Source organism: Bison bison, unplaced genomic scaffold (genome assembly GCF_000754665.1).
Source record: "Bison bison bison isolate TAMUID 2011002044 unplaced genomic scaffold, Bison_UMD1.0 scf7180017864180, whole genome shotgun sequence".
NCBI classification, from domain to species: Eukaryota; Metazoa; Chordata; class Mammalia; order Artiodactyla; family Bovidae; genus Bison; species Bison bison.
The window spans coordinates 4732004-4743681 of NW_011494752.1; the positions used below are offsets into that span (position 1 = coordinate 4732004).

Sequence of the window (11678 nt, forward strand, 5' to 3'; positions counted from 1 at the left end):
CCGCCTCTACCACCCAGGCGAGTGGGCAGTGGGCTCTGGGGGTTGGGGGCTGCATTAGCCTGCAAGGACTTGCTGAAGCTGACATGAAACCACAACTGAAGCTCTGTGCTGGCTCACTATAACTCCCCAAGGCTATGAGACCAGTTGGGTTCAGTTTTTCACTTTTTCTGACCTAAGAAACCAAGGTAGCTCATCTAAGGTGCAACAGTTGAGTCAGGAGGAAAAGCAGGATGCAACTCAAGGTCCTTCCACCAGTCCCCACTGACCATACAAGGAAAACAGATTGTCCCTGTACCCCAGAGGCTCTTTCCTTGTAGCTTCGAAAGAGCAGCCCTCCTCCATCGAAAATGTCATGTCCCAAGCACTGGAAAACACTTTTCCAAAGGGTTTATTCCTCCTGTCCCCTCCGCTTGTCTTTCTCTCCTTCCCTGCCTCAGTGCTTCCTCACTTGATGACTCAAGGATCCTTTATCGCTGGGGTGGGGTGGAGGCTAATAGAGCTCCATCTAGAAGCTGAGGGTGATTCCAGGTCCCCATTAGACACCATTCGGCCCAGGGAGTAAGAGGTCAGCTCATGTTGCTAGTTCACCCTGTCAAGGGGTGCTTCTGGGGAGTTCCTTCCTGAGAAGGACACTTTCCACCTTTTCTCTGTTAATTCCTCAGTGGAAAAACCACTGGGGATGGGGAGACTGGGACAACTGCGGGGGAAGGATGCTGGCACCCCACTCGTCAGGTGGGGAGGAGCCTGCCAGGAGGAGAGGATCCTAAAGGGTGGGGCTCCTGGGCAGCAGGCCTCACATCTCACTCTTGGTCTCCTCCTGGTGTTTTGCAGGACTCCCAGCCATCTCCCTTAGCGCTGCTTGCCGCGACATGTAGCAAAATCGGCCCTCCAGCTGTTGAAGCTGCGGTGACGCCTCCTGCTCCCCCCCAGCCCACTCCACGGAAACTCGTCCCTATCAAACCCGCCCCTCTCCCTCTCAGCCCCAGCAAGAATAGTTTTGGAATCTTGTCCTCCAAGGGAAACATACTTCAGATTCAGGGGTCACAGCTGAGCACGTCCTACCCTGGGGGGCAGCTGGTGTTTGCCATCCAGAATCCCACCGTGGTCAACAAAGGGACCCGATCGAACACCAGTATCCAGTACCAGGCGGTCCCTCAGATCCAGGCCAGCAGTCCTCAGACCATCCAGGTGCAGCCCAGTCTGACCAACCAGATCCAGATCATCCCTGGCACCAACCAAGCCATCATCACCCCGTCCCCGTCCAGTCACAAGCCCGTCCCCATCAAGCCAGCCCCTGTCCAGAAGTCAAGTACGACCACCACTCCGGCACAGAGCGGGGCCAATGTGGTGAAGCTGACAGGTGGCGGTGGCAATGTGACCCTTACTCTGCCTGTCAACAACCTCGTGAACACCAGCGACCCCGGGGCCGCCACTCAGCTCCTCACGGAGAGCCCCCCTGCCCCACTGTCTAAGACTAACAAGAAAGCCAGGAAGAAGAGTCTTCCTGCCGCCCAGCCCCCTGTGGCTGTGGCCGAGCAGGTGGAGACGGTGCTGATCGAGACCACCGCAGACAACATTATCCAAGCAGGAAACAACCTGCTCATTGTTCAGAGCCCCGGCGGGGGCCAGCCAGCCGTGGTCCAGCAGGTCCAGGTGGTGCCCCCCAAGGCCGAGCAGCAGCAGGTGGTGCAGATTCCACAGCAGGCCCTGCGGGTGGTACAGGCAGCGTCCGCCACACTCCCCACCGTCCCCCAGAAGCCCTCCCAGAACTTCCAGATCCAGGCTGCTGAGCCGTCACCTACTCAGGTATCACGCTGACCTTTCCGCAGCACTTCCCTCTCCTCCTCAGCTCTAAATGGCTGATGCTCCGTTCCACTTGGCTCGCTTTTCTAGGTGATGCTGGTGCATCTTCCCATCTGACCTCAGCGTTGGGAGTCAGGATCGTTTGGGATGGGTAGTAAGGGCCCATTTCTGCCAGATTGTAGGGCCACATACTGCTTGTCTTTAGAAATCAAGTACAACATGCATATACACCCATATTTTGAAAACTTCGTTTAGGGGAGTCTTTTGGTAGGGGGATGAGTAGGTGGCAGATATGTAAAGTTCAGGGACTTCCCCTGGCAATCTAGTGGTTAGAACTCTGCTTCCACTGCAGGGGGACACAGGTTTAATGCCTGTAGAGGAACTAAAATCCCACATGCCGCAAAAAAGTTTTTTTATTCTAGAACTACATACTCAGAATGATAGTAAGAGTGAAAAAATTCTAGTCAGAATCATAGAATTTGATATAAAGTAAGAAAACTAATGAGAAAAATGCTAATCATTGTTAATGACAAAAGTTCAGAAGAGGCACCCCTCCCTAGCTTTATAGCAGGAACATTTAGGATACATCCATCTGTGATGCTGACCTAAACAGGAACTTACTTTTGGCATTTATTAGGGGGCTGTAATATTCAAATTTATATGGCTCTGCAGGGCAGCGTTTATACTTTGTGTAAATTTAGTAAAAGCCAGAGATTAGGCCCATGTTGCAGATGGAGAAGCTGAAACTCAGAGAAATTATTAATATCCAGATCTAATAGAGCACAAATAAGTGGATTCAACATAAAGAGCCAGGATTCAACTCAGATTTCAGACCCACACTTTTTTCCCCTTATTCCACCCTGGCTCACTATGTTATGTGTAGCAGGGGCTACAGTTAAAATTGTATAAGGATTTCTTTTTGAATATAAAAAACCAGCTTCTGCCATGGAGGAATTTATAATCCAGCTGTCTATAGAGAGAACCAGGGCATCGGGGTGAGTGATGACAGTAGGGAGTTGTGCAGGTGAAGAAGCACCCTGGGGAGGAAATCTGAGGCCTGCCCTTAAGTGCCTCCTCCCTTCTGGTATATTGCACACTGCCAAGTGGCTTTCTATGAATCAGTGTAATTTGTTGTAGCACGTGTGAGCCTCCCTTATCAGACCTACCTTGATGGTGAAGAACTGAGGCAAGACTGCTCAGGTGCTGCAGCCTCCAGGTGCCTCCCTCTCTCCCCTAAGGTTCCGGGTCTTGAGACTGATGGAGACAGGGCTTAAAATCGGGGTCCTCCTAAGGAAGTAAGGATACATGTGCAGAAAGATTAGCGCTACAACGTCATGTTTTAATGATCGTATATTTCCTGAGGTACTGTCTGTTATCCAGCTAAAACCCAGCTATTAACTATGGATCTTCTAGGCTAATTTCAATCTTATCACTAAATAAATTCCTAAAATTGGGTCAAAGGATATGCATGTTTTTAAAAATGTGTACTGTACTCTCTATGAGAGAGATTCACAGTCCTCAGTCCTGAGGTCACATCTGGCCAATTTGTGTGGTTATTCACTGTAAGACAGAGACCTCAAGACCTGCGTAGCCTAAAATACGTATGTATTATCTTCCCTTTAGAGAAAAAGTGTGTTGGACTCTGCTCTATATTGTGAGAAAGAAAATGTTCTAGTAACAGAAATTTCAGATATGCAGAAAATAGCAATGATTTTTTTTTTTTTAGCAATGATTTTCAAAAGGAGCAGGCACATACCAGAAAATTGAGGATGAGATGTGTACTTAATAATAGATAACATGAGGTTTGTTTGCTTTTAACTGAGAAATCTGGTTCTAAATAATCCAAGGATCAAAAATAATCCCAATCAAAAAAAATAATAACTCCAATCAAAATCATAGCAGAATTTTTTTTAACAAATCATTTGAGTATAAGTTGCCATCTTGCCCCTGTTACTCCTGAATGTTTTATAGAAAGTGTGTAATTCTTATACACAAGAAGGACATTCTATATAACAACAGCACAACCATCAAGCATAGAAAACCAGCAAGGATGCACACTAACTTTTAATTCAGAGACTCCATTCAGGTCTCACCACTTGCCCCAGTGATTCCTTTGTGGCAAAAGGATCTCCTAAAGGCTGTTTTCATTTGTTCGAAGAGCATTCACAGTGCATCTTTTGTGAGATCATCATTTAGCTGCCTTCTAATTCTTCAGTTGGGAGATTTGGCATTATATTTTTCTATGCTAAGTAAACTGTTTTGTTTCAAATCAGCAGATAACATCTGTCAGCTTAGTACAGGGATGCCATCAGCCCTGTTTGTTGGGCATCAGCAGCGGGCAAATGTAGGTCTGGGCTAGTTGGAGAAGACTTGGGTGGACAAAGAGGTCCCCATTTCTTCCTTGGGGCAGGGAGATGGTGTTGCATTGAAACGTGGCAGGTGCCAGGACTCTCAGGGGGCACTGACTTTTTCTCTCTGGCCCCTCCCAGGTCTACATCCGTACGCCTTCTGGTGAGGTACAGACGGTCCTTGTCCAGGACAGCCCCCCAGCAACAGCTGCGACTGCCTCCACCACCACTTGTAGCAGCCCCGCGTCCCGTGCTGCCCATCTGAGTGGGACCAGCAAAAAGCACTCGGCTGCAATTCTCCGAAAAGAACGACCCCTGCCAAAGATCGCTCCTGCTGGGAGCATCATCAGCCTGAACGCAGCACAGCTGGCAGCGGCGGCCCAGGCCATGCAGACCATCAACATCAATGGTGTCCAGGTCCAGGGCGTGCCCGTCACCATCACCAACACTGGCGGTGAGGGAAGGCCCCTGGGCCGGGGTGTGGGCAGCGTGCCTGTGCGTCCCACACATGGGCCTGATGTTTGCCTGGTCCCTTCCATCTCAGAAGCATGTTCCTTGGTCCTTATGGCAGCTTTGTGAGATAGTTTAAGACACATGTTGGCCCTTCCAACAGCTAAAGACCTTGAATATGATGGCGAGCATAAGATGCACTCAGGAAAACTTTCCAGCTAACATATGCGTACAAAATAGTTTGGTGCAGACCAAAGACATGTTCAAGGGAGGCTCTGGGTAAAGGTACTTGAAGAAAAGCCTTGACTTAAGGTTGATAGAAGAGAAGGGAGCCTTTGGTAGCAAGACTGGCTTGTATGGCACTCAGTTCGGTGGCAATATTTAGTAATATCTTCAGTATGAAAGCCACCTTGCAGCTAATAAAACACTAGTTACTGAGCAAAAAATGGTTCATTGCATTCTTTAGCTGGGTGAAGGGCACTATTCAGAGTAGTTGAATCTGTCTGAATCTCCTCTCTTCATCCTTTCAAATGAATTTTGGGCACTTTACACCTTTGGTTTAGCAGCTGGGAGGAGTTCACCTGCAGGCACTCCCCTGCTTTGATGGCTTTGTGCAAGTCCTGGGGGACTTGACTTACTCCAGAGCGCAAGGCACTGTCTCTCCCTCTATGAACAATAATTCCTGGATGCTTTTCTGGGAGCAGAGTTGGTGTCTCACAAGGACCTAAAGCTGGAGGAGATTCTGGGAAAGCATTTCAAGATAAGACCCAGGTGGGCAGTGTCTGGAAGTGACTTCAGCCTGTGTAGCATGGTGGTTCTGGGCATTGACTATGAAGTTGATGACTGGGTTCAGAGCCAAGTTCTACAAGTTCTGGCTGTGTGACTGTGAGCCTCAGTTTCTTCATCTGTAAAAGGGGATGGCAGCCCACTCCAGTATTCTTGCCTGGAGAATCCCAGGGGCGGGGGAGCCTGATGGGCTGCCGTCTATGGGATCGCACAGAGTCGGATATGACTGAAGCAACTTAGCAGCAGCAGCAGCAGTACCTATTTCATGGGCTTATGAAGCTTCAGTTCAGTTCAGTCACTCAGTCGTGTCCAACTCTTGGCGACCGCATGAATTGCAGCACGCCAGGCCTCCCTGTCCATCACCAACATTTAAGATCTCTAAAATGGTATCTGGCACACAGCAGGCTGAAAACTGTTAGCCACTATGACTCTCAACCTCACCCTGTGCAGGAGGCCAGACAGGGGTCAGGCTCCCTCCTCTGCACCTTTCAGCTTCCTCACCCTAAACTCTGCCCCCGTCCTTCCCATAGGACAGCAGCAGCTGACTGTGCAGAATGTATCTGGAAACAACCTGACCATCAGTGGGCTGAGCCCCACCCAGATCCAGCTGCAGATGGAACAGGCCCTGGCTGGAGAGACCCAGCCTGGGGAAAAGCGGCGCCGCATGGCCTGCACGTGTCCCAACTGCAAGGACGGGGACAAGAGGTAATTCGAGGCAACTGGCCAGGTGGCCAGCCCAGCGTGTGCCCTGTTCCCCAAGCCCTCTCTGGAACACAGAGAGGGGACAGGCAGCAGTTCCTGCCACCTGGCCTCCTCCCCTTCCTGTGCTGTCCGGCCTGACCCCACGTCCTCTCTCTATCCTGTCCTGCCCCATCTCTACCTCCCACTCTCTCTGCTTGTTCCTCTACCCCACCTTCAACCCAATTCCCAGGTCTGGAGAGCAGGGCAAGAAGAAGCACGTGTGCCACATCCCCGACTGCGGCAAGACCTTCCGTAAGACGTCCCTGCTGCGGGCTCACGTGCGCCTGCACACCGGCGAGCGGCCCTTTGTCTGCAACTGGTTCTTCTGTGGCAAGAGGTTCACACGGAGCGACGAGCTCCAGCGGCATGCCCGCACCCACACAGGTCTGCTTCCCTCCCCTGCAGCGCCCTCCAACCCACCCCATGTCAGCTCCCCACCAGCAACGTGGAGATTTCTGGCCTGGCCACGGTATACTGCCCCACTGAGCGCAGGGTACAGACTGCTTTTCCAGTGCAGGACTACCTGGGAGATTCTCACAAGCCTTGCCTTTTTCACAGTGTTTCCCACAGTGAGGTCACTTGCACTGCATGCCTTGATGACTTCTGCCATAGCTGCATAGTTATTTAACAAGCACTGTGCCAAGCATGTTTTTGTGGTTGTTGTTCAGTCTCTAAGTCATGTCTGACTCTTTGCAACCCCATGGACTACAGCACACCAGGCTCCTCTGTCCTCCACTCTCTCCAGGAGTTTGCTCAGATTCATGTCCATTGAGTCGGTGATGCTATCTCACCATCCCATCTTCTGTTGCCCTCTTCTCCTTTTGCCTTCTATCTTTCCTAACATCAGGGTCTTTTCCAGTGAGTTGGTGCTTTGCATCAGGTGGCCAAAATATTGGAGTTTCAGCTTCAGCATCAGTTCTTCCAGTATTCAGGGTTGATTTCCTTTAGGACTGATTTGATCTCCTAGTACGCCACGGGACTCTTAAGAGTCTTCTCTAGCATCACAATTTGAAAGCATCAATTTCTCGGCACTCAGCCTTCTTTATAGTCCAACTCTCACATCCGTACATGACTACTGGAAAAACGATAGCTTTGAATAGATGGGCGTTTGTTGGCAAAGTGATGTCTGTGCTTTTTAATATGCTGTCCAGATTTCTTTCCAAGGAGCAAGTGTCTTAATTTCATGGTTGCAGTCGCCATTTGCAATGACTTTAGAGCTCAAGAAAATAAAATCTGTCACTGCTTCCACTTTTTCCCCTTCTATTTGCCAAGAAGTGATGGGACCGGATGCCATGATCTTAGTTTTTTTTGAATGTTGAGTTTTAAGCCAGCTTTTTCACTCTCTTCTTTCACCCTTATCAAGAGTCTCTTTAATTTCTCTTCACTTTCTGCCATTATAGTGGTATCATCTGCATATCTGACGTTGTTGGTATTTCTCCCAGCAGTCTTGATTCCAGCTTGTGATTCATCCAGCCCAGTATTTCATGTGATGTACTCTGCATGTAAGTTAAATAAGCAGGGTGACAATATACAGCCTTGTTGTACTCCTTTCCCAATTTTGAACCCAGTCAGTTGTTCCCTGTCCAGTTCTAATTGTTGCTTCTTGACCTGCATATAGGTTTCTCAGGAGACAGGTGAGATGGTCTGGTATTATCTTTTTAAGAATTTTTCCAGTTTGTTGTGATCCACACAGTCAAAGGAGTAGTAGTCAATGAAGCAGAAGTAGATTTTTTTTTTTTTGGAATTCCCTTGCTTTCTCTATGATCCAGCAAAGGTTAGCAGTTTGAGCTCTGATTCCTCTGTCTTTTCTAAACCCAGCTTGTAGATCTAGAGGTTCTTAGTTCACATATTGCTGAAGCCTAGCTTGAAGGATTTTGAGCATAACCTTGCTAGTATGTGAAATGAGCCCAAGTGTACGGTAGTTTGAACGTTCTTTGGCATTGCCCTTCTTTGGGATTGGAATGAAAACTGACCTTTTCCTGTCCTGTGGCCACTGCCTAGTTTTCCAAATTTACTGACATATTGACTGCAGCATTTTAACAGCATTATCTTCTAAGATTTTAAATATCTCCTCACACCTGGAATTCCATCATTTTCACTAGCTTTGTTTGTAGTAATGCTTCCTGAGGCCCACTTGATGTCAGACTCCAGGATGTCTGGCTGTAGGTGAAAGATCAAACCATCATGGTTATCAGGGTCATTAAGATCTTTTTTGTATAGGTCTTCTGTGTATTCTTGCCACCTCTTCTTAATCTTGTCTGCTTCTGTTAGATCCTTACTGTTTCTGTCCTTTTTTACTGTTTCTGTCCTTTATCGTGCCCATCCTTGCATGAAATGTTCCCTTGATATATCCAGTTTTCTTAAAGAGATCTCTAGTCTTTCCTGTTCTGTTGTTTTCCTCTACTTTGCATTGTTCATTTAAGAAGACCTTCTTATCTCTCCTTGCTATTCTCTGCAACTCTGCATTAAGTTGGGTTTATCTTTCCCTTTCTCCCTTGCCTTTTGCTTCTCTTCTTTCCTCAGCTATTTGTAAAGCCTCTTCAGACAAGCATTTTGCCGTCTTACTTTTTCTTGGGGATGGTTTTGGTCACCACCTCCTGTACAGGTTACAAACCTCCGTCCACCCTCAGTCCTTCAAGCACTCTGTCTACCAGATCTAATCCCTTGAATCTATTCATCACCTCTGCTGTATAATCACAAGGGATTTGATTTAGGTCCTATTTGAATGGCCTAGTGGTTTTCCCTACTTTATTCAATTTAAGCCTGAATTTTGCAATAAGGAGCTCATGATCTGAGCCACAGGCAGCTCCAGGTCTTGTTTTTACTGACTGTATAGAGCTTTTCTATGTTTGTCTACAGAGAATATATAATCAATCTGATTTGGGTGTTGACCATCTGGTGATGTCCATGTATAGAGCTGTCTCTTAGGTTCTTAGAAAAGGGTCTTTTCTTATGACCAGTGTGTGCTCTTGACAAAACTGTTAGCCTTTGCCCTGCTTAATTTTGTACTTGAAGGCCAAACTTGCCTGTAATCCAGGTCTCTCTTGACTTCCTACTTTTATATTCCACCCCTATACTGAAAAGGAGATCTTTTTGTGGTGTTAGTTCTAGAAGGTGTTGTAGGTCTTTATAGAACTGGTCAGCTTCAGCTTCCTCAGCATCAGTGGTTAGGGCATAGACTTGGATTACTGTGATGTTGAATGGTTTACTTTGGAAACAAGCCAAGATCATGCTGTTGTCTATGAGGTTGCACCCAAGTACTGCATTTCGGGCTCTTTGTAGACTATGAGGGCTACTCTGTTTCTTCTAAGGAATTGGTTATCTGAATTAAATTCACTCATTCCCATCCATTTTAGTTCACTGATTCCTAAGATGTTGATGTTCAGTCTTGCAATCTCCTAGACATTTTCTCATTAACTAATTTAATTGCCATACGACTCTATGCGAACAGTACTATGATTTTGCCCATTTTCTGAGGCATGGAGCGGGCGCAGGGTCACATAGCCAGTGACTGGTGGAGCTGGTTCAGCCCAGGCCCTCTGGCTCCCAGCTTTCCTACTGTTATTTAACAAATGATTTTCCTTAAATCATTTCACTATTTTTACTCTTTTATGTCCAATGAAGGATTAACTTTTCACATCACAGACTTGAGACCATAACTAAGTGTTTTAATGTACTGACAAATAAATACAAAACTATAAAGTAGAAAAATGTTCATCCATCTACCACTTAAAACCTGGCTGCCTCCAGTGGTCCACAGCACATGCTTTGAGAACTGCTATTCTGGCAGATGCTCCCACTGAGCAGACACGTGGCCTGGGCCTGGGACGCGAGGCCAGTAGGAGGGGCAGGTCTCACCCACCCTCTGTAGCCTCAGAGTCAATACTCAGAACAGTAGCTAACCCAGCCTGGTTGGTGGGTGTGATTTGGGCTGTTAGTGCTCAGGCTGGCAGGTCAGAGGGGAGAGGGCTTTGAGCCGGGGTTAGGCAGAGGGACACATATCTGTGAGTGACAGGCATCTCCTCTTCCCAGGGGACAAACGCTTCGAGTGTGCCCAGTGTCAGAAGCGCTTCATGAGGAGTGACCACCTCACCAAGCATTACAAGACCCACCTGGTCACGAAGAACTTGTAAGGCCAACTGAGGCAGAGGCCCCACAGATGCAGACCTGCCTGGGCCTCTGGCAGAAAGGAGGCCCACGCTGTCATGGGCCCGCCTCAACCCCCGTTCCTATTGTGCGACTGTCCCCACAGGAAGGGGCTCTGCTGCCCCATATGCACCTCCTTCTGAAGCCCCTTGGCTCCGCCCTGGCCCTCCCCTCTCACCACAAGCTCCTGGCCTGCCCAAACCATGGACACTGGCCATGCCCAATGAGACGTTCTAAATCAGGACGAGTGGGAACCCTTATTTCCAAAGGAAAAACATGAATTTCACTCCGTCGAGGAGCAAAGCGAGCCCCCTCCCCCCAACACTGCCGGAGTCGCATCGTGCCATGCCCCCTCCCTCTCCTGTACCTCCCTGGCCCCCTCGGCCACTGCGGGCGCCTGGACGTCCGGGGCCCTGCACCCAGGGCTCCACTGGCAGCCATCCGCCTCCACTCCACATGCCCCACCCCACCCTGACTCTCCTCCAGCACATTCCAACTTTCTATTTAAAAGTAAAGCTACCCACCCACTCCCTGATCCCCCTTTTTCTATGGAGAGCGTTGCCTTATACTCTACTTCCGATGATGAACACTGTGTAGTGTGTGTGCTTTAAAGACGTTTATTTAATTGCTCCCTTCTTCCTGTCCTTGCTACTCACCTCCCCCATGCCTGCTTTTAGTTTAGGGTTTTTGGGGGGCAATGATGAGCATATGAATTTTTTTTCTCACTTTAGCAATTCTCTTTTCTAAATGACACAGCATTTCAACTCAAATCTGGATTCAGATGAAACACCTTCCCATCCTGAACCTCCTCCCTCTCCCCATCATCTCCCCCACCCTGACCAGCCCGAGCCCTACTTGTGTACAGTGTATATTGTATAATAGACAATTGTGTCTACTACATGTTTAAAAACATATTGCTTGTTATTTTTGAGGCTTTTAAATTAAAAAAAAAAATCCAACTTTATTTTTAGTTGTAACTGCTTGAGGTATGTTTTATGAATTAAGTGACAGATTTGTTATCCTTTATTAACGATGTACTTTGTTGGTCAGCGCTGGGCTGACAAAAATTTTTTCTTGCTAATAAATTTAGTTGCCTGAGGCAAAATCTGCAACTTGGCAATGCAGCTTCCTTTGTCTTTTCCCTGGTAGCAGGGAATCCTGAGAAGGGAGCCCTGGTCTCTTCAGAGCAATCCACACTGGGACCAGGGTGGGGCCTTGCCCTTCTGCCCTTGGCAAATCCAGGACGCAGCCCAGAAAGGGCCTCAGCCACATGGACCTGGCTTTGGCACAAGCCCCCAGACCACCTGGTGGGACTCCAGAGGGCTGGGCTTGGTGCAGGAGTTTCTGCTTTGTTTTGCCTGGTTTTGCCCAGATCAAAGCAGGCAGACTCTGTCCACAGGCTCA

At 48.2% G+C, this 11678-nt stretch overlaps 1 protein-coding gene across 1 annotated transcript in view; it reads left to right on the forward strand.

The window, feature by feature from the left end:
• The window catches only part of SP2 (Sp2 transcription factor), a 16974-nt gene extending 5584 nt beyond the window's left edge, over positions 1-11390 (forward strand). Inside the window, exons 2-6 of the mRNA XM_010843144.1 lie at positions 832-1806; positions 4293-4605; positions 5918-6092; positions 6319-6512; positions 10161-11390. Coding sequence (XP_010841446.1) covers positions 832-1806; positions 4293-4605; positions 5918-6092; positions 6319-6512; positions 10161-10261 — 1758 coding nt within the window. The 3' untranslated portion in view covers positions 10262-11390. The remainder of the gene's footprint in view (positions 1-831; positions 1807-4292; positions 4606-5917; positions 6093-6318; positions 6513-10160) is intronic.
• The last annotated feature ends 288 nt before the right edge of the window (positions 11391-11678 follow it).